General features: G+C 36.3%; 1 protein-coding gene across 1 annotated transcript in view; it reads left to right on the top strand.

Moving 5' to 3' along the window:
• Window positions 1–19,217, top strand: part of LOC139714555 (protein dispatched homolog 1-like) — a 47,901-nt gene that overhangs the window by 9,942 nt on the left and 18,742 nt on the right. Inside the window, exon 2 of the mRNA XM_071626248.1 lies at window positions 3,377–3,471. Coding sequence (XP_071482349.1) covers window positions 3,377–3,471 — 95 coding nt within the window. The remainder of the gene's footprint in view (window positions 1–3,376; window positions 3,472–19,217) is intronic.

The following is a 19,217-nucleotide window of genomic DNA, read 5'->3' as shown; positions in this document are numbered from 1 at the left end:
TCGCAAATATCTCCTTTTGGCAAATATGGATTTATCGGTTTTTGCAAACTCTTCATATTACATATCTATTGCTGTGTGAAAATTATTTGCTTGAGAATGATCTCATATTCAAGTAGCATGCAGTTCAATGTTTCCAGGTTGGCATGCCTGTACAGTGTCGGGGCGATCGTTAACGGCCCGACACTGTACAGTCATGCTAACCTGAAGAAATTGAACTGAAGCACTGAACTCGATTTGCACAAAAGGAAGTTATAGGACATAACGTGAAGCTTATATTGCTTTAACTGATTACACAGAAACATATTTTGGACATGCAATGAATCGTGCTGATTTAAGAAAAAAAAAATGACACTTATCGTGTATAATTTATAATGTGCTGTAAATCCCGGTATATGTTTTTTGTATTGTTGTTGTTTTTTCAGTTTTAAACAAGCACATTTTCTTTGGAATATCAGTAACCAATATATAATATGTTGCCATGGTAACATGTGTTTCAGAGAGTAGTTACATTTATAAGTATATTCACACATGCATTTTTTCACTGATTTGTAAGCTAAACATAACAAATTGAACGCGTCAACCTTTATGTTGCCACCGGAATTGTCATGACCTTTACCTTGAATTGCCAGGTTTGAAACGTTGTGTGCTCAATGACTTGCGTTATGTTTTGATATATGAGTGTTATGGATATTCCAAAAAGCAAATTTTCGAAAGTCTATGTCATAGCAACAACCGTGTTTTAGAGGAAATATGACTCTGGATGTCAATTCTTTTACTCATCTTAATCGATATCTCCCGTATGAGACCTTGTCAAATTGTAGCGTTGACAAGACGTCAGTCTCTACACATAATTCAAGCATGATTTTTATAATGACTTTCACGAGGCGAAATGCAATGGTTACACTATTAGTTTGATCATGGGCCCTATGTCAGTAAAATCATTGCTTCTAATATTGACTGATAAGCTGTGGTCGCTTACTGTTACCACGGCAACTGTCACAGACTGACAACTCGTCAGGGATGATAACTTCCATGAAACGGTGTCATGATGTTGGACGCCGTTTTTGGCAATGTGGATGGGCTGATTGAGGTAATGGATTTCTGGTCGTGCTCCGTCAGCTCTGACAACGAACGTGATTTCAGAAATTTTGATAAATCCATGTGGAGAAGCAGTCATCTGTGTCCATATGAAGGTACCCATGTATATATATATATATATATATATATATATATATATATATATATATATATATGTGTGTGTGTGTGTGTTGTTTAAAGCTGATTGTGTAAATTGATGTGAGCATGATTATGTTGATATCCATTTACCTGTCTCTATCTCTTTGTTTGGGTTTTTCAAGTTGATGATATCCTTCGTTTAGATCCTAAAACAGGATGACACAATTCGGAGAAGAGGACGCCTTAAACTGACTCACAACACTTTATGGCCTATTATCAAGAAGTAATAGTGACTACGGTGACATGTTCGCCTTGAACGTACGGGCCACAATGGCTGTCTATGTACAGATGCTATTACCTATTTTGTAGGATCTGTGGAAGCTGACTACCTATTCAACACCACATATCCACTTTGATTCCAAATTCGAACAATGATGACGAGTGAAACGCTAAACATGTTAATCACCAGAATCATAGGGAAAAACCGGCGCATGAATTCTAGGTCAAGTATTGATCAGGATCTTTGGCTAACACACACACACACACACACACACACACACTCACACACACACACACACACACACACACACACACACACACACACACACACACACACTTCTACATAGGAATGATAGGAATGAATACTTGGGTTCCATGATGCATGTATTTATGCGTTGCTATTGTTGTATGCTGCTTAAAAATTTGAGTCCCTGGAAGGAGGACCACTTAACTCATGTGAGCACCACATCTTCTGATACACGTATACTAGTACATCGCTGTACACATGTGTTCATTCACATTATACACTCTCTCATACCCACCCAAAAGCCACATGCATACTTATATAATTTTCTTCGTCACAATGTCTTCTTTTTTATATCTTTTTAAATCAAGTTTATACGAACAACAACAAAAGCACTTAACGTTTAGTGAAAAAAAAGTTTCCCTGTCAATACAGTTCTGATAAAAAATAAAAAACAGCAAAAGTTAAACGCATATGCACACACAGTCATTTACACACATTTACAAACATTATATATACACACACACTATTACGATTTGTTCACCTGTCAAGTAATGCTATACATCCCCGTAGTGTGGATCGAATTCGCCTTTCAGTTCTCTTTATGTGGCCTACATGTTGACACTGTCGCCAGGAGCACCTAGAGTCAATATGAAAATGCAAGTCACTCTTCTACTACTCCACCCCCCCCCCATTTCCATCTCTCTCTTTCTCTCTTTCTTTCCCTCCCTCTCTCTCTCTCTCTCTCCCTCTCTCTCTCTCTCTCTCCCTCTCTCTCTCTCGCTTTCTCTTTCATGGACCTATAGAAGGATAAGTGTTTATATGTCTAGGTTTCCCCGGCCAATTTCGCACTTTTGTCAGTCCATTTGATAGAAGGTTCATTCAATCTAGCAAAAACCCTTGTTATCGCACAGTCTGTCTTTCAATTTGCAACTTGTGCGTTCAATTATTTAGCATTTCGATCAATGAAATTTGCACGTGTGGCTTTCGGATTCGTAAAAAGGGTATTCAAATTGGCAGGTACTCTACGTTCATTTAAATTCGCCATCACTGGCCGAAAAGGGCATAAGAGTCATTTAATTTCGCGAATGGGCAGTCAAATTAAAAACATTCTTTCATTCAGATATACTTCATGTTATTTTTTTTGAAAAGGTGAAAAAGTTTAAGTGTGTATTTCGATGTTATTTTTTTTTTTCATCCACACCCTGGCATGACTGTTAAGCAGTAAAACTATCATATTTTTGACCCTATAACTCGAACATGTCATCTATAGGCTAAATTTTGCTAACTTGAATGCAGCCATAAGAAATTGGACTGCGGAAAGAAACTCAAAATTGGCCGGGAAAACTTATGTCAATGTATGCGTATATATACTTAAATGCATGTGTGTATGTATGGATGCACGCCATGTAAATAATGTATATAATAATGTATATGTATATGTATGTATATGTATATGTATATGTATATGTATATGTATATGCATATGTATATATGTATATGTATATGTATATGTATATGTATATATATGTATATGTATACATGTATGTTGTATGTTTGTTTGTATGTAGGCCTAATTGGTTTCTATGTATGTAACTATGTATCCCTACCAATGATGTAGGCCCTTTACATGTATTTGTGTGAATATATGCATCCATAGTATACACCTTCCTGCAGAAAGTCCAAGCCGGATGGTCTGCAAAATACTGCCAGAATGAAAGACAGCCCACTGCGCAAGCAACAGCTGTATGAAGAGCCCCGGCCTGTACCAAGTAGGCCCTATGTCAAATCGAGAGCTAAGTTCGAAGGCGGAGAAAAACGTATAAAAAAAAAAAGGTCTGCATTCGCATCAGAGCGATATTATGAAAATCATACATTTTCAACCCATAAAGTAAAGATAAAGTACTGAGTATTTTCGTAAATGATATTATAAAAGTAAACAAACACCTAACTGCACTAATTGACACGCCTTTGCGTCCAGATTGACAAGTGACGCAAAAATTATTTACGTATTTTTTCAGTTCTTCCCTATGCTAGAGGCGTGTATGTGTGTTTGTGTGAGTGTATCATGTGTGTGAATGTTGTGCGGAAGTATGTGTGTTGCGAAATCTTAATGCGCAGTTCAGTACTGTACTATTCTGGGCACGTGTCCTAATACAGTATTCATGTGTATATTTGTGATCATTGTTTTATTTATTTATTTATTTATTTATATGTTTTATTTTCACAGGGTGGCTCCGTCAGTGGGTTAAACACTGTTGTTCTTGGAGGCCCTGCATGAACACATACATACAAATAAACACAAAAATGTATGATATCATACAATACCAACAACAAAATCATATTTGCAGTATCAAATCTGTATATATCTTAATATACTGTATACTGATGTATATTAAACTCAAAATTTAACAAATATTATGCAACACATTACATCCTCATATCCTTAAATTTCCCCTACCTCAGAAAGAAAATAAAAACAAACAGAAAAAAAAAGAAATGACAACAGAACTATACTTGGGCACAGTGGAGTGCCCTCCAAAATTGGGCTGAGAACGAATGTTTAGATGGAGCATGCCTTAAGTTTATTGGTAAACTGTTCCATTCGAGTGCGCCGGTGTATGAAAAAGACTGTTTCCCAGCATTCGTTCGAGCTCTAGTTACTATCAGCCCGTCAGAGACTGCTGATCTAGTCTGGTAGTTGTGTGTATTACAAACTTTCTGAAACAAGAGTGACAGGTACTCTGGAGCGTCCCCATTTAGTGCCCTATAAACCAGTTTGCACCTTTGAAGCTTCCACCTATCCTCTATCGTGGTCCAGTTTAGTTGACTTAGTACGTAGTCAGTAGATTTTGTTCAGTGTTTTTGTTCCGTATATGTGTCTTTTGTGTTTCCTTTAATGATGCGTCATCTAGATATTCAGTATTCTGTTCTTTTTGACATCATCACATCAATTGTGCCGATGCCGATGTAGGGACCTACAGATCATGTGACGAGAATCGCGGGAGAAAGAAGACATACAGAGATATGAAAGGATAATTATAGTCTGACACAAAAATTGTTTGTAAAAAAAGATCTAATGTTTGTTTGTTTGTTTATTCATTTTATTTCATTTTTATTCTTATTCATTATCATTATCATTTCTTCTTTTTTTTCTTCTTTTTTTCTTTTTTTTTGGGGGGGGGGGGGGGTGGGTTAACTTGTTTAGTGTGAGCCAGCGGTATTTTACTTAGTTTGTAAAGAACGGACTTGGTGAGCCTCACTGTGAATGCCTTTCTGTAGCCAAGTCTTAACCTCGCGCATTATTTTGACAACGTTAAGCATCTATAAACCTGTTGTAGTAAACTGTTTTTGGATTACGTAGGTTCGTAAGTGAAATCTATTGGATTGTCTTGTCCGTATGGAAGTTGTGGACTTCTTTGTTGAACGACAAGGGGAATTGACTATATCACTGCAACAAATAAATCTTTCTACAAGAATTGATATCGTTTACTGTATAGGCATTTATAAATGTTCTTTTCAATTTTTAGAATAGGGAATCTGTGCCATCGTGAAAGCCTATTGCTCGATAGACTTAAAAGCAAACAGCTTCCGTTTTTAGGACTAAGATGCGTAACTGCAAGCTAGTGATATGGTCCTTATAGAGCCGAATCCATAGCCAGTTTAAATTACAACTGATTGACAAATTGCCCGGCATTGACGTAAATAAGCACTGAATTGATCAGTGGTGTTTTTTTTAGTAGTAGCCATGATAAAAAAATCATGGGTGAACATACTCGAGCAGAATTCGAACCTACGACCTCCTGATCACCGGACAGGCGTTATCTCCACTAGACCACCGAGCTTTCTCCCGACAGCAAGTGTTGGTTCTAATCCTTATAGCATGCAGCGGGTACTGCGTTATCATTCTAATTCATGAAATTCTTCCGTCGAGATGTTTTCATTGCAACTGATTGACAAATTGCCCTACATCGACGTAAATAAGCACTGAATAGATCAGTGTTTTTTTAGTAGTAGCCATGATAAAAAATCATAGGCGTACATACTCGAGCAGGATTCGAACCTACGACCTCCTGATCACCGGACAGGCGTCATCTCCACTAGACCACCGAGCTTTCGCCCGACAACAAGTGTTGGTTCTATAATCCTTATAGCATGCAGCGGGTACTGCGTAATTATTCAAATTCATGAAATTCTTCCGTCGAGATGTTTTCATTGCAACTGATTGACAAATTGCCCTACATCGACGTAAATAAATATTTATTTTAAATTTTAAGTTTAAATTGATGTTATAGACCTATATGTATTTTTGGTCCTATATATACCTTACCATGCTTTGACAGACGGAAAATGTATTTAAATCTACGAATATTTCTGTAGACTAGCCAACTATAATCATTGTCAGTTTACCCATACAGTTGATATCAGGTATACATTCCAAATCTTGAATGGAATGCAGTTTGAGCCAATATATTTGCTGATGTACGTGTTGGGCATCAGGTTATGGACAAGCGTCTGGTTGCCAGGACAACATTCGTTCATTGGAGTTCGCACGATTAATTGTAATGCATCAATACTTTCGACCTGTGTATTTCAGATGTCAGCTAGGTATTATCATAGCCTGCAACATAAGATAAGTGGGAAGTGTAATAGCATTGTCTGCGTGCGCGTTATTAGTTTAATTAGTATACGCTATCGGAATAGCTTGATAACTATACATGTACTAAAATATTTCCAGTTTGTGTGTATTCGTCACGAAGGCTCAAGACCATGGGAAAGCTTGTCTGACATTTACCTAACATGTCAATAACCAGAGCATGAAAATTTAATTTTAAGCATTGACACGTTTGATTGTGTGGATCAAAATCATAATCATCTTGAATATAGGTAAATCGTAAGAGCAGATTCTGTTGGGGGAAAAAATATCCAGACACGTAAATATATACCAGTAAATCGTCGAATAGGATTGTTATCCATCATGTCCATGCCATTATCGATATACTATTAAGATAAAAACGCTACGAAGCACTGAAAAGGAATTTGCATTATCTATTGCCACCTGCTGATGAGAATTATGGAAATGAAAAAAAAAATGGCAGGTTTATTTCTTCTGTCAATCGGGGTCTCCTTTGTGAAGTTTGAAGCACGCTTCTTCTTTTTTTATGGATAAACATATAAAATCGGATACGATAAAAATGCTAGAAAGCTTCGTAACAATGACTTTGTCATTTCAGATTTTTTAAAAATGCTCCATGGTTGATTTCATAGAAGGAGAGGGCTAAAAAAAGAAAGAAGAACTACCCCTGTTTCATGGGAACTCCCATTTTGTACTTTTGATTAATGCTTCATCTATTTGTTGTTGTTATTTTCTTTTGTCCAAAAAGAAGGAATCAGCTGCTTTACAAACTGTTTGAGGAATAATCAAGTTCTATTATACGTCCCATGCGATCAAAATGTGATGACAACCAACCATTCATATCTGGTGGCAGAGTGATAAGTGTGGAATAGAAGGTGAATGGTTACATAATCACATTACTCGCAAGAATACATACATATTATCCTTGATATCTGCTAGCAATATACACACACCCTCTTCCAAGACTTATTCTGGCTGATTTAAAAGCAAGTGGATTAGAAGAACCATAGACCCTACGTAGAGTCCATGGAAGAACAATCGGATGGGAGAGGTAGGGTGCCATCATCACAGGCACATTGGTGGTGGACTCTTGATTTTCAAACTGGGATCCCGAATTCGAATTCTGCCGACGTCGCCGCCTTTGTGCGAGATGTTTATACCCACAATATCCCTCTCTGTAAAGGTATAAACTAATATAAACAAGCCCCTAATAGTAAAATCATGGACACCATCACCACCGTCACCACCCGCCAACAACAGCAACATGTAAGAACATCATCAAACCACCAACATTGGAATTACTATCTTATTGAACGGTTCTGAGGTGTTATTCTATGCGAAACCTGTCTCGATGTTATACGTTAGTGCATTATTCAAAGTAAGGTACATAGACAAAAGGCATTATGATATACTTATTTCACCTAAATTCTGTTGTTGATGGATCACGAAAGGTAAGGGAGTTGTTATGTTAGGTTGCGGAGTTTAGTTTGTGCAGAAAAAATGGATCATAATATGATTACACATTTGTGAAAAGTATTTTGAAAAAGGAAAATTCTAGAATTTGTATTTTTAGTCCAGCGGATATAGAAAAAAAATCATGCACTTTATGGTAAAAGCACCATACTTGGTACACATGTACATGATGCCAATATAAGTCATTTCTGATATGGAAGCCACTCTGATTCTCCCTTTGGCGGCCGTGGCGGCCATTTTTCAAAATGGCCGCCATGTGATATAGCACTGGTGTGTATTTTGGAAACTATAAGTCCGATTGTCGTGATTCTTGTACCAAAGTATAGGTTTTGAGGGTCAAGGATTCCAATAAAATAATTTTTGAGAGGATAAAACCATGGCAACCTACTTATTGGCGGCCATTTTGAAAAAAATATGGCCACCATGTTAGATAAAAACATATCCTTAAAACGTATGGACAAAGGGTCATGACTCTGGTACCAACTTATATGTTTTTGGGGTCAAGGACTCCCATGAATTCAACTGTAAGTGAATATGAATCGCTTCATCCTACGTTTTGGCGGCCATTTTAATGCATATGGCTGCCATACAACAGAAAATGAAAATTGTATACCTTCGAACTCAAAAGATATATAATCACGATTCAAGTGTAAAAGTATAGTTTGGGGGTGAAGGTTTTCAATTTAATGATGTTTTAGCAAAGTGAATAGGTTCATCACATCCTTTGTTTTGGCGGCCATTTGATAAATATGGCCTCCCTCCAGTTATATAGCGTACGAGTGTTATGAAAGTGGGATGCCCATTGTGGATTGATTCTGGTGTAAACGTTTGTTTTAGAGTTCAACAATTACTTATTCACTCATTTTTAGTATTCTAATGTGGAACATCTGGGCATAGTTAACTTTGGAAGCATTTTGGAAAATATGCTCAACTTCCTTTATAGGATTTATGTGTGTACAGTGTATGTGAAAAACATGATCTTCACAATTTCATGTCTGAAGTACATATTTCTCACGATTATACAGTTTCTAGAAATATAGACTCTCGCTTTCTCTGGTCCCTGGACCATGGAATGAAAATCATAGTTTCCAACCAATATAGTACATCCGTTTCCTTTGGAAATATGACACTAAGTGTGAGAAAACCTCTAAAGCTTATTGGGTCACTTACATAAAATGTAAACACACTACAATTATCTATGCCTGTGATCTTCACAATTTCATGTCTGAAGTACATATTTCTCACGATTATACAGTTTCTAGAAATATAGACTCTCGCTTTCTCTGGTCCCTGGACCATGGAATGAATATCATAGTTTCCAACCAATATAGTACATCTGTTTCCTTTGGAAATATGACACTAAGTGTGAGAAAACTTCTAAAGCTTATTGGGTCACTTACATAAAATGTAAACACACTACAATTATGTATGCCTGTAAAATTCATGATTGACCAGGCTGTTCTGATACTTACAACTACACTGAATCTTATACATCAAACGATAAAGTAAATACAATAGGTAGTATACAATACATCTTTATAGGTTTACATCTAATTGTAATTTGCAGCGTAGTGGGTAAAGAATCAGCCTCATGATAACAAATCAGATCTTCTGCCAAAGTTTTGTATCCTATACCAACATCATTTCTTTTAGACAAAGCTGGACATGATAGGTTTTTTTGTGTCATCATCTTGACATATGAATATGATGTACTTGGTCCAATCTGTTTCTTTCCTGGGAGCTGGTTTGTCTCGGTTGAAATGAGCTTTGCTTTTGAAGCCATGATATCCTACAAATAAACCCAATTACCAATTACTTAAAAAGATAACATTTTATGTAAATGTGCTTCACAGAGGTAAAGCAAAAAAATTATGTGTACATTTTTTCTAGAAATGTGACAAACATTTTCGTTAAATGGATTTGTGGTTGTGAATTTTACCTTTTGATGTACAGTAATTTGTAAAGAACAAGAACAAGGAAAAATCAAATCATCTGTTTCTGTGTGTAGTTCTACTCTGAATACATTACTTGTTATAGTTGATCTATATGCATTGATTTTTATCAATGATTTTAGCCTCTTGAACTGAATTTCACCCTACCCTAACCCCAAAGAAACTATACAAATATGTATTTCATGCATTTGCCATTCTCATATGGAATAAGGATTAAGGTTTCATAATTCAAAAGCAACTTCTACAGGTAAATGGACAGTGGGCGTTTCAACGCAATTTTATAACGTAACAGCACCCATCCAAAATATAAACTACAAGAAAAATTATGCTAATTTATGAATTTAAGGAAAACCTCAAAGAAATACAAATGTTGGGGTTCATAATTATTGGAAGATAAAACTGCAGAATGAAATATTCAGTATATCGATCTTTCTACTTACCATCAGCACCAGTAGAAATACTGAAGACATTCTCCAAAGCGCACCTGCATCTACATAATTATGCATTAACGTTCATCACTGCTCATCAATGGATGATCAGGAACAATAATTGTTTTGGATTGTCAGAGCTCATTCGATTCCTTTATATGATTCCTTATAATTTTGTGTAACAGTTTTGACAAGGTCATACTATGAAATAATGAAAAAGAACTGAGAACTTTAGAAATCAATAGGTCTTATAAGACTGCAATAATCATGTTTTTGTGGCTGGAAACTATGACATTACACTTATTGTGCTCTCCTGTCTATGCATCCAAAATTGGGGGGAAAGCCTTCTATTCCATTCTCACCATTTACTCTACCTAACTGATATTCAACATAATTATCTTTATAGTATTCCAGTTATGTAACAATTGTACTTATGTGATGTTCAATACCTATACTTGAACAGTGAATGTGATAGAGGTATGATCAATCAACAACAATCAATGAACAATAAAGAACTAAACGCCGCAACAACAAAGGAGGTTCATTTACCAATAAAAGGTGAACGATTCTTGTCAATGGGACAATACATATGGCAAGTGAGGGTGTATATGTATATGTATATATAATAATAATAATAATAATAATTATATATGGTGGCCCCTCAGAAAACGGAAAGGAATATTTTTTTCGAAACCAAAACGAAATTGTCCAATTTGGTTGAGTTCTTTTCTTTCTAGACATGTTTTTGTTGATCATTAATTTTTTACTTTATTTTATCAAAGCTCAGCAACGGAGACTACCCAACAATTGAAGGTGAATTTTCAACAATAATCCTATTCAAGCATTCCACATTGTGATGTGAGGCCTCAATTCTTTGTTAGTCTCCCAAGGCAGTGGCTTTTGTTCGATGCTGAAATTTGTTGAATTGAGCTAAGAAATTTACGCTCAACCCGTCTTTACAAAAACATCTGTAGAATAAAAACTACTCAACCAAATCGGATGATTTTGGTGTCATTCTTCTTCTAGATAAATTCTCTATAACTTTATGTCATTCGTTTTTGCATAAAGTAATGCAAATGTGCAAATTATTTGCGAAAACTCGCGTTTCCATTAATTCTATGCCACACTGTATGTAATGTGTGTGTGTGCGTGTGTGTGTGTGTGTGTGTGTGTGTGTTGTTGTTGTTGTTGTTCATTTTCCATCTGTGAAGATGGCTGGATAGCCCATATTCAGCTACACTAAGCTGGTCTTCCATGGGGTCCAGTTGGATGTGGGGTGGGACCACCTCACCGGGTTAGACACCCTGCTCTTTGCGATAAATGAATGAAGCGGGATCTTTTACGTGCATGAGCTGTGACTCTCTCATACATGGGACCTCCATTTTATGTCCTATCCGAGGGACAGAGTGTTTTGCCTCTTGCTAGAGGGGACGGTATGTTTACACACAACATTGTTCAGTCCAGACTCGGGTTCGAACCCGGGCCGCGTGATCGTGAGGCAGACGCGCTACCGACTGAGCCAACTCACCGCCCTTAATTCGCGTTTCCATTAATTCTATGCCACACTGTATGTAATGTGTGTGTGTGCGTGTGTGTGTGTGTGTGTGTGTGTGTGTACTCTATGTAATGTCGCAGTCATATTTATCAAAATGGACCTGAAAACGAGATGTGTTAGTTCTATTCATCAGCAAATGCTTGTTTAAAATCATTGACCCAATTAGTTTCAAAGACGTACAGTATAGTATTGCGGTGGCCATGTTTTAAAATGGCAGCCAAAACATATAGGATGTGATGGTTGTATACACGAAAAGATGTATCCATATAAATAATTGAACCTCAAAAACATATTTTTGTACCAGAATCATGAAGATGGATCCATTGGTTTTAAAGATATATGAATAGAATGTAGAGCGGCAGCCATGCCTTTTTTCAAAATGGCCGCTAATAAGTAGGTTACCATGGTTTTATCCTCTCAAAATTATTTTATTGGAATCCTTGACCCTCAAAACCTATACATTGGTACAAGAATCACGACAATCGGACTTGAAGTTTCCAAAATACACATCATTGCTATATCACATGGCGGCCATTTTGAAAAATAGCCGCCACGGCCGCCACAGGCAGAATCAGAATGGCTTCCATATCAGAAATGACTTGTATTTGGCATCATGTACATGTGTACCAAGTATGGTGCTTTTACCATAATGTGCATGATTCACCCTATATGTGCTCTATATCCGCTGGACTATTTGTACTGTTTCTATACATCAGTCAAAGTCAGCATGTAATGGTCAATGTCATGTGACCTTTCAATCTCGCCTCAGCAGCAGACTCGTCTGGCTTTCCAGAAATGGACATTGGCGAGCTGAAGTGCAATCATATTATCTCAAGAGTTATTACATGACATCTGTCCGCACCCCATGTCAATGCAATATTCTATTCCGTAAACCTACGACATAGCAGGTGCTGCGGCATGCACCCGCGCGTTGCTCTTGGCAACGAATGGCCATGGAATACCCGGTAGGCGCCACACAGCGTGAAACGGTTGTACACTGATGTTGCCTTCGCTCGAGGGCTTGAGGCTTTTATTTACGTCATTTGTGTGTTCAGTATAATCAATGACAATAATGAATTATAGACAATGCAGTCTGGTCATTTCCTCTTTGCGCATCTTCTTTTTACAGAGATTTGCAAACGGTGGTGGGGGAAAAAAAAGAAAATTAAATGTCCTTGTAAATCAGAAAAGAAGGGTCGAAAAATATTTGAGTTACCATGTTTAATTCAAGATCAAGGAAGGAAAAATATATCATAAGGATTACATCAGTTCAGGAGATATTCAGTGTGTATTCTGTTTCTCATTTAGCCCTCCGGATGTGAGCCATCATTATGTTAACATCATCTAAAGAAGGCAATTAAAAAAACAAATGCTGAACAAAGATTCATAATAATAATATTCTGTGATACATTGGTAGAAAACAATAACAATGGCCCTCCTCCGTCTGTGGCATTCTAGTGGGGGTTAGTGTGCAACAAAAAGAACTCGCGCTCTGTGGTATGTCTTTTGATTACAAGCGTTGCGACACCACTGCACGCTGCATCGAATCAGAGATTCTGCATGGGTAGCTATATTACCCAACAGCGTTTGCTGCAAATTTCAGCGATTGGTTTTTAATTTCTCCGTCCATTAACGTCCTCATGGTAGTCACTTAGCCGTGTGTAGGCCCAAAACCATTAAAAATGTACAATTCAGGTTTTGAAATTTTGAAAAAATAAAGTTTTCTCAAAAGCATTCCGACAACGAAAAATTGCTAGAGGATACATCGAATTTCAACTTAAACAAAAATGAGCAACAAATGTTGCAAACTTTTTATGTTCTGAAATTTGAAGCTGAACATGAAAATTTCACCACTGTAACTTACGTTACTGCGCTTATTTTTCTTTGACCATATTCATACTGTTTAGGGATGGACAATGCAACTATCCTTCTATTGGTGGATAGTTTCGAAGATATGACCATTCTTATTTCAATGTGCCTGCTATATTTTTCATTCATTTGATGAGTTACTGTAACCGTGAATTAAGATATTGATAGATATGATGGAGGTTGTTAACTATGTAAAGTTATATTGTTTCCTATATTTTTTATTCGTACACATAGAACTTTCAGAAAACTGCCAAATGATTTTAGATGGATTTGTCCTACACATATTTTCAAACAATCCCAGTCACCATATGACAAATGAAAATGTGACTGTTTAAACCTTGGTAACGTTTGTTACGCATATGAGTCACGTATGTTACATAAATATATTAAACACTAAAAAAAAAGATAGATTTTAAGAGTTCTAATAAATATCAAGAGTACAGGCGTTGCAAGACCTTCAGGACTTCTGGAAGCAGATTTATTTAATTGTCGTCTGATGTTATCGTCCTTATAGTATATACATTTGGCCTAAAATGAAAAATTGGAATAAAATATTTAAATTTCAAGAGTTTATTTTGTCTAAATATTATGAGTTTCACTGTAAAATTACCTGTTGAAGTGCCCTGTTTAAAACCAAAGGAATGCATTTATATAAGAGTCACAAAAGACATTGCCAAGAACCCCTAAAATGTATCAGTGTGTATTATAAACAATTGTAACGTATGTTTCAAATGTTTCCAGATTGAAATATTAATCACTCGAAAGTGGAGATGCATTGGAAAGTGCATTAAAAAGGAACGATACATCGCTAAACAACATTGCACAGTGTGAGTGCACAAGCTGATCAGTACTTAACTGTTTAGCATATTAAAGTTTACACCAATAAGGTATATCAGGCATAAGAGTGAAAAATGTGAAATAAATCACAGTGAGCCTATGAAGTTTAAAATGCAAACACCAGCACTGCTATATGATTAATAATGCATGATTATCACGAGTTTCATTAATGAACAAACCATGCATTATTGTTGCTTAAAACGTACAGATTTCTTGGCACATTATTCAATAATGTGGCAAGAAATCTGTAAGTTTTAAGCAACAATAATGCTAGATTGGGTAATAGTCACAAAAATACAGAATTATAAACAATTTAAGAGTGGTTACGTAAATAGACAGCTTTCTCACGGTTTTAGATTGAGAGTATAACTGACATATGACACATGCACTAGTCTATAAAGACAAAAATGATAAACACAAAAAGGCGCACCTTTCATAATTTGGATACCCCCCCCCCTTTTTTTTGGGGGGGGGGGGGGGAAAGAGGCAATGGAAAAGGCATAGAAATTTCAGAAGACCAAATTGCAATTCTTCTATTTCCATTACATAGAATAAAAGTTCAGTGACATATAAAATGTCTTCAATGTATATTACATCATTGTAAAAGACAACTGTAAACTCACAATCTGGTCTTTTTCTGCAAAAGGCAACTTTCAATAAAAGGTATTCTGGGTAAGAGCCAGTGTAGGAGAGAATAATGCAAAAGTGGAGAGTTGTATTATAGTGAAATGATATAAAAGTTGGTATAAGAGGTTAGTATGACGCTTTCTTCTATTTTCTTGGTTAAACTTCAATTTTTGATTAATATCTCGGAAGAGTTAGATTGGGTAGAATTTTTTATGGATGATTTTCGGTGCATAAACAAGAAAATTTACATACATTTCATCCTTTCAATTTGATATCTACAAGCCAACACTTTTATCCAGTACCTTTCATTGTAAAGCATACATAAGAATACATCATTAGCAAATTTGTGAATCAATTTCCTTGTCAATCCTTGTCAATCCTTGTCAATCAAGTCGACATTATCACCTCCATTCACCCTTTGCTGAGATCGGTTTAAGTCTTCTTTTATTTTCTTGCCGAAGGCTCTGTGTTTTTTAACTCTTTCATTTTTTTTCTGCGCTCTTGTTTTTCCCAATTCTTAAGATTTTCTACAGGAACGTAATACTTTTTTACACGTTGTTTCTCGGATTTACTCTCTAAAAAAAATCGAAAGAAAGTATTCACTCTTAATGGGGTGAATAAAAAAAGAATGAATCTAGAGTGAAAATGTTCATTTTCACTCTTTAGAGTGACCTCAGGGACCACTCCTAAATCTTCGAGTGATCCCTGAGCTCACCCCAAAATGAGTGAAAGTAAACTTTTTTCACTCAAAATTCATTCTAATTTTACTCTAAATTCACTCTTCTTTATATTCACTCCATGAAGAGTGAATATTTTCACTCTTTCTTTTAAGAGAGGAAGGAAGGCTTCTTCTCCAATCTTTTCCTTTATCCTTCTTCAGTAATCGGCCTGAATCTTGGCTCTTGATTTTCCCATTTTGACCTCTTGGAACCCAAGGAGTAATGATAAGATTCCCTTGACAGAGAAATAAGAAAATCCATACTGCAAATCAGAAATAAGATATTCTTACATAATTACGTAACCTACGTTACCTCTAATTACAAGGAATGACGTGTCACATAATGAATTTGGTAGGCTACAATCACTATAACTTTGAAGTAAATGATATGATAATTAAAATGAAAACCATTATTTTCATCATTCATATATATCATTAACGTACATATTGGATTGATTTAGAATGATTGAAACCTACGTTACCAAGGTATTCAGGGCCTCATTAACAATGATTATTGCCAAAAAGAATGGTTAGTGCAAGCCTAAAATTGAAATATGTTTTTCATCTGTTTATTTATGGATATTAGTCTCTTTTAGGATAAAGCTTTGGTGAAAAGTACGACAGTGTACATGCAGATGTAAAATTGAAACCTACGTTACCTTAAGTGAAACCTACGTTACAATATTGACCCTATGTTTAGGTTCCTTAATGTTGTATAATAATCTGAGCGAGATGTAAACTTGTTATTCTCCTCGACAAAACAAACACCAAAGTACTTGCTTATAGTAAAAAAGTACCAATATCTGAATGTAATTACGCTAAACATGACTTTGAAAATATATATACCGTTCGCTCATATACTGAGAAAGATCTCGTGCAGTCCATTCCCTGTGAGTCGTCAACGTGATGCGCCATTTTGTCGCAAGGACTGTTTCTAAGCAACTATGGAGTAAGATGGCTCTAGATACCACTTTTCATCGATGAATGGTTGCAATGTCAGTGAATCTAATTAAGATTATTTTTTTCGGGGGTAACGTATGTTTCGGTAACGTAAGTTACATCTGACCTTCGATGTGACTTTTTCAAGCGATTAGTAATGGCTCATAATTGAAAACTCAGTGGAGAGATTGGGGTACCGTATGCCTATGTTTGGTATCTTCCTTGTAACATTTTCATTTTTAATTTTCCATAGCGGTGGTAACGTATGTTTCATTTCTTAACCATACGGTCTGAAACATGTTAGTGCTTGAAGCTTTTTCTCTGCAGCAGATAACCAGGTGGCACAACTATTGTTTACAGCATTGGACGAGACATTTTTTAAAGTTTTTAGGACGGATAATTCACAATTTCAACCCCAGGGAATGTTTTAAAGGAAAACTTGAAATCATGGTAACGTATGTTTCACAGGCCTTTGCGACAAATTTGACCTGTAAAATAATTCAACTGAAAAGTTTTCAATTATATTTCTTTTTATTCTAACGTGTAGACAAATGGCATAATTTGCCTTAGAACAAGTTTTAATGAAAAAAGATCATGCTTTCATTTGCATAATAGTAACATATCGGCAAAACTATTAATTTGCGACATGCTGTTTTCGGCGGGTTTACCATCTTTATGAATGCATAACTTCTGAAAGAATCATAACTGGATGTTCAAATTCTCGGCAGTTCTAGTTAACAATGTACTAACGGTAACTATTACCCGAAACTTATGATAATCGGTCGTTGCTTTATTTTTTCTTTGGTAAAACTATTGCGACAAGTATTTCACTGAATTGTACATATTTAGTGGTTTTCAACCTGTAGAGAAGTATACATGGTATAAAAATCACTCTGATGACCTCTGAATAATCGACGATACGTCAGGCCAGCACCTGAAGGGAAACATTGAAATCGGAAATGGTAGTACTAATTACATACTAAATTGGATGAGGTACGTTCGCTTAATACGAAACACTCTTCGCGTAGATGAGGAAAGTTCTGTCGGAGGTATTACTACTCGCATGAAACCGTATCCGTATTTGCGTGTATTTCTGATTACAGCTGGTCTGGACGCGAGTGGCAGGATCGTTGACGATCTACCATCTGAGAGAACATTGATATCGATATTGCTCGAATCGCGGTTTAGTTTAGGAAGCGAGAAGCCTGAGAACTACGATCATGAACGAGTAACGACATCTTCCTTGATCGATGTTGCTATCGCTTTACGCTGCCAGGGAAATATCTACACCTTAAATCGACACGTCACCTGACATGGAGGTCAATGCAAATGGTATGTACTATAATATGTAGCATCCAATAATTTACAGTGGTTTTTTTTTTCAGATTAAAACGATTCTCATCATGGATTAGGGGACAATTGAGTGCCATCATTACTGCGAGCATACAATCTTAAAAAAATGTAGTTATATGTGGAAGAACTCACAAATCATCGCCATTATTGCCTGAAAATGTCTTAATGTGAAATGCACCAAACTAGATTATACACTATGCTCGACAAAAGCAGAATAAGATAAGAAAGAAGTGCATGAGCAGTGATGAAGATGCACATTCAAAAATAATTTGAGTTTGTAGCGGAGTATAGTCTAGAATGGTGAATGCATGAGAGGATAGACCCGCCATTTGGTATAACAGACCAGGGTGTCGTTTTATTAAAAGATAAAATTGATTGTAAATCACAGGCTTATGATAGAAATCAACTAAATAATCAATTACAACTCTTCATAAAACAGGACCCAGAACAAAACAAAAGAAAAATGTCATGGTCATTATAGCGCAAGTGCGTGCGCTCTCGAGAGCAAAACTAATGAAAGTCATGCGATTGCAATTCAACCGATCATAAAGATCATTTATTATGAGTTTACCATGATATTGGTGTGCCACATAAATGTCTGGGCAAGCAAAAGAAAAGAAAAAAAAATAATATAGTGCTCTTCTAATGAAAAAGAGCAGTGATATCATTGTGACAATACAAATAGGAGAGAGGCAGAGATGGAGAGCGAGGAGGGCATGGAGGGGATGTAATTTTGTGTGAGCCATGATGGGAATATTGATACCGTCAAGCTTTCGAAGTTATGATATCTCGAAATGAATGTTTCATTGCTTGTTCAAGGTGCTTTGATATATTATTTCCAAGTCAATCGCGCTTAACCCCCACCCCTCCTTTCACCTGTTCCAAATTTAGGGCGTACACTGATTAAAAGTTATGCTCTTCTGCCTTTCCAGTAATATGGATGAATGTGTTTCTTCTTTTTCTGCAAAGTAATCTATGCGCAATCAAGCCAGTTCGTATAAGTTACTTTCTGCACATGAGCGGGTTCCAACTGCCGATCAGATCAATTCGATCAAGCCTGACCAGCTTATTTTGGTCTGCCTTTGGCTCGCTCGGCAAGGGTGATCGGGAGCGATCGGGGTCGATCCACCT

The sequence above is a fragment of the Diadema antillarum genome, unplaced genomic scaffold (genome assembly GCF_040938485.1).
Source record: "Diadema antillarum isolate AM-2024a unplaced genomic scaffold, OU_Dant_1.0 seq00002314_RagTag, whole genome shotgun sequence".
NCBI classification, from domain to species: Eukaryota; Metazoa; Echinodermata; class Echinoidea; order Diadematoida; family Diadematidae; genus Diadema; species Diadema antillarum.
This window is presented reverse-complemented; position numbering and strand designations above follow the sequence as displayed.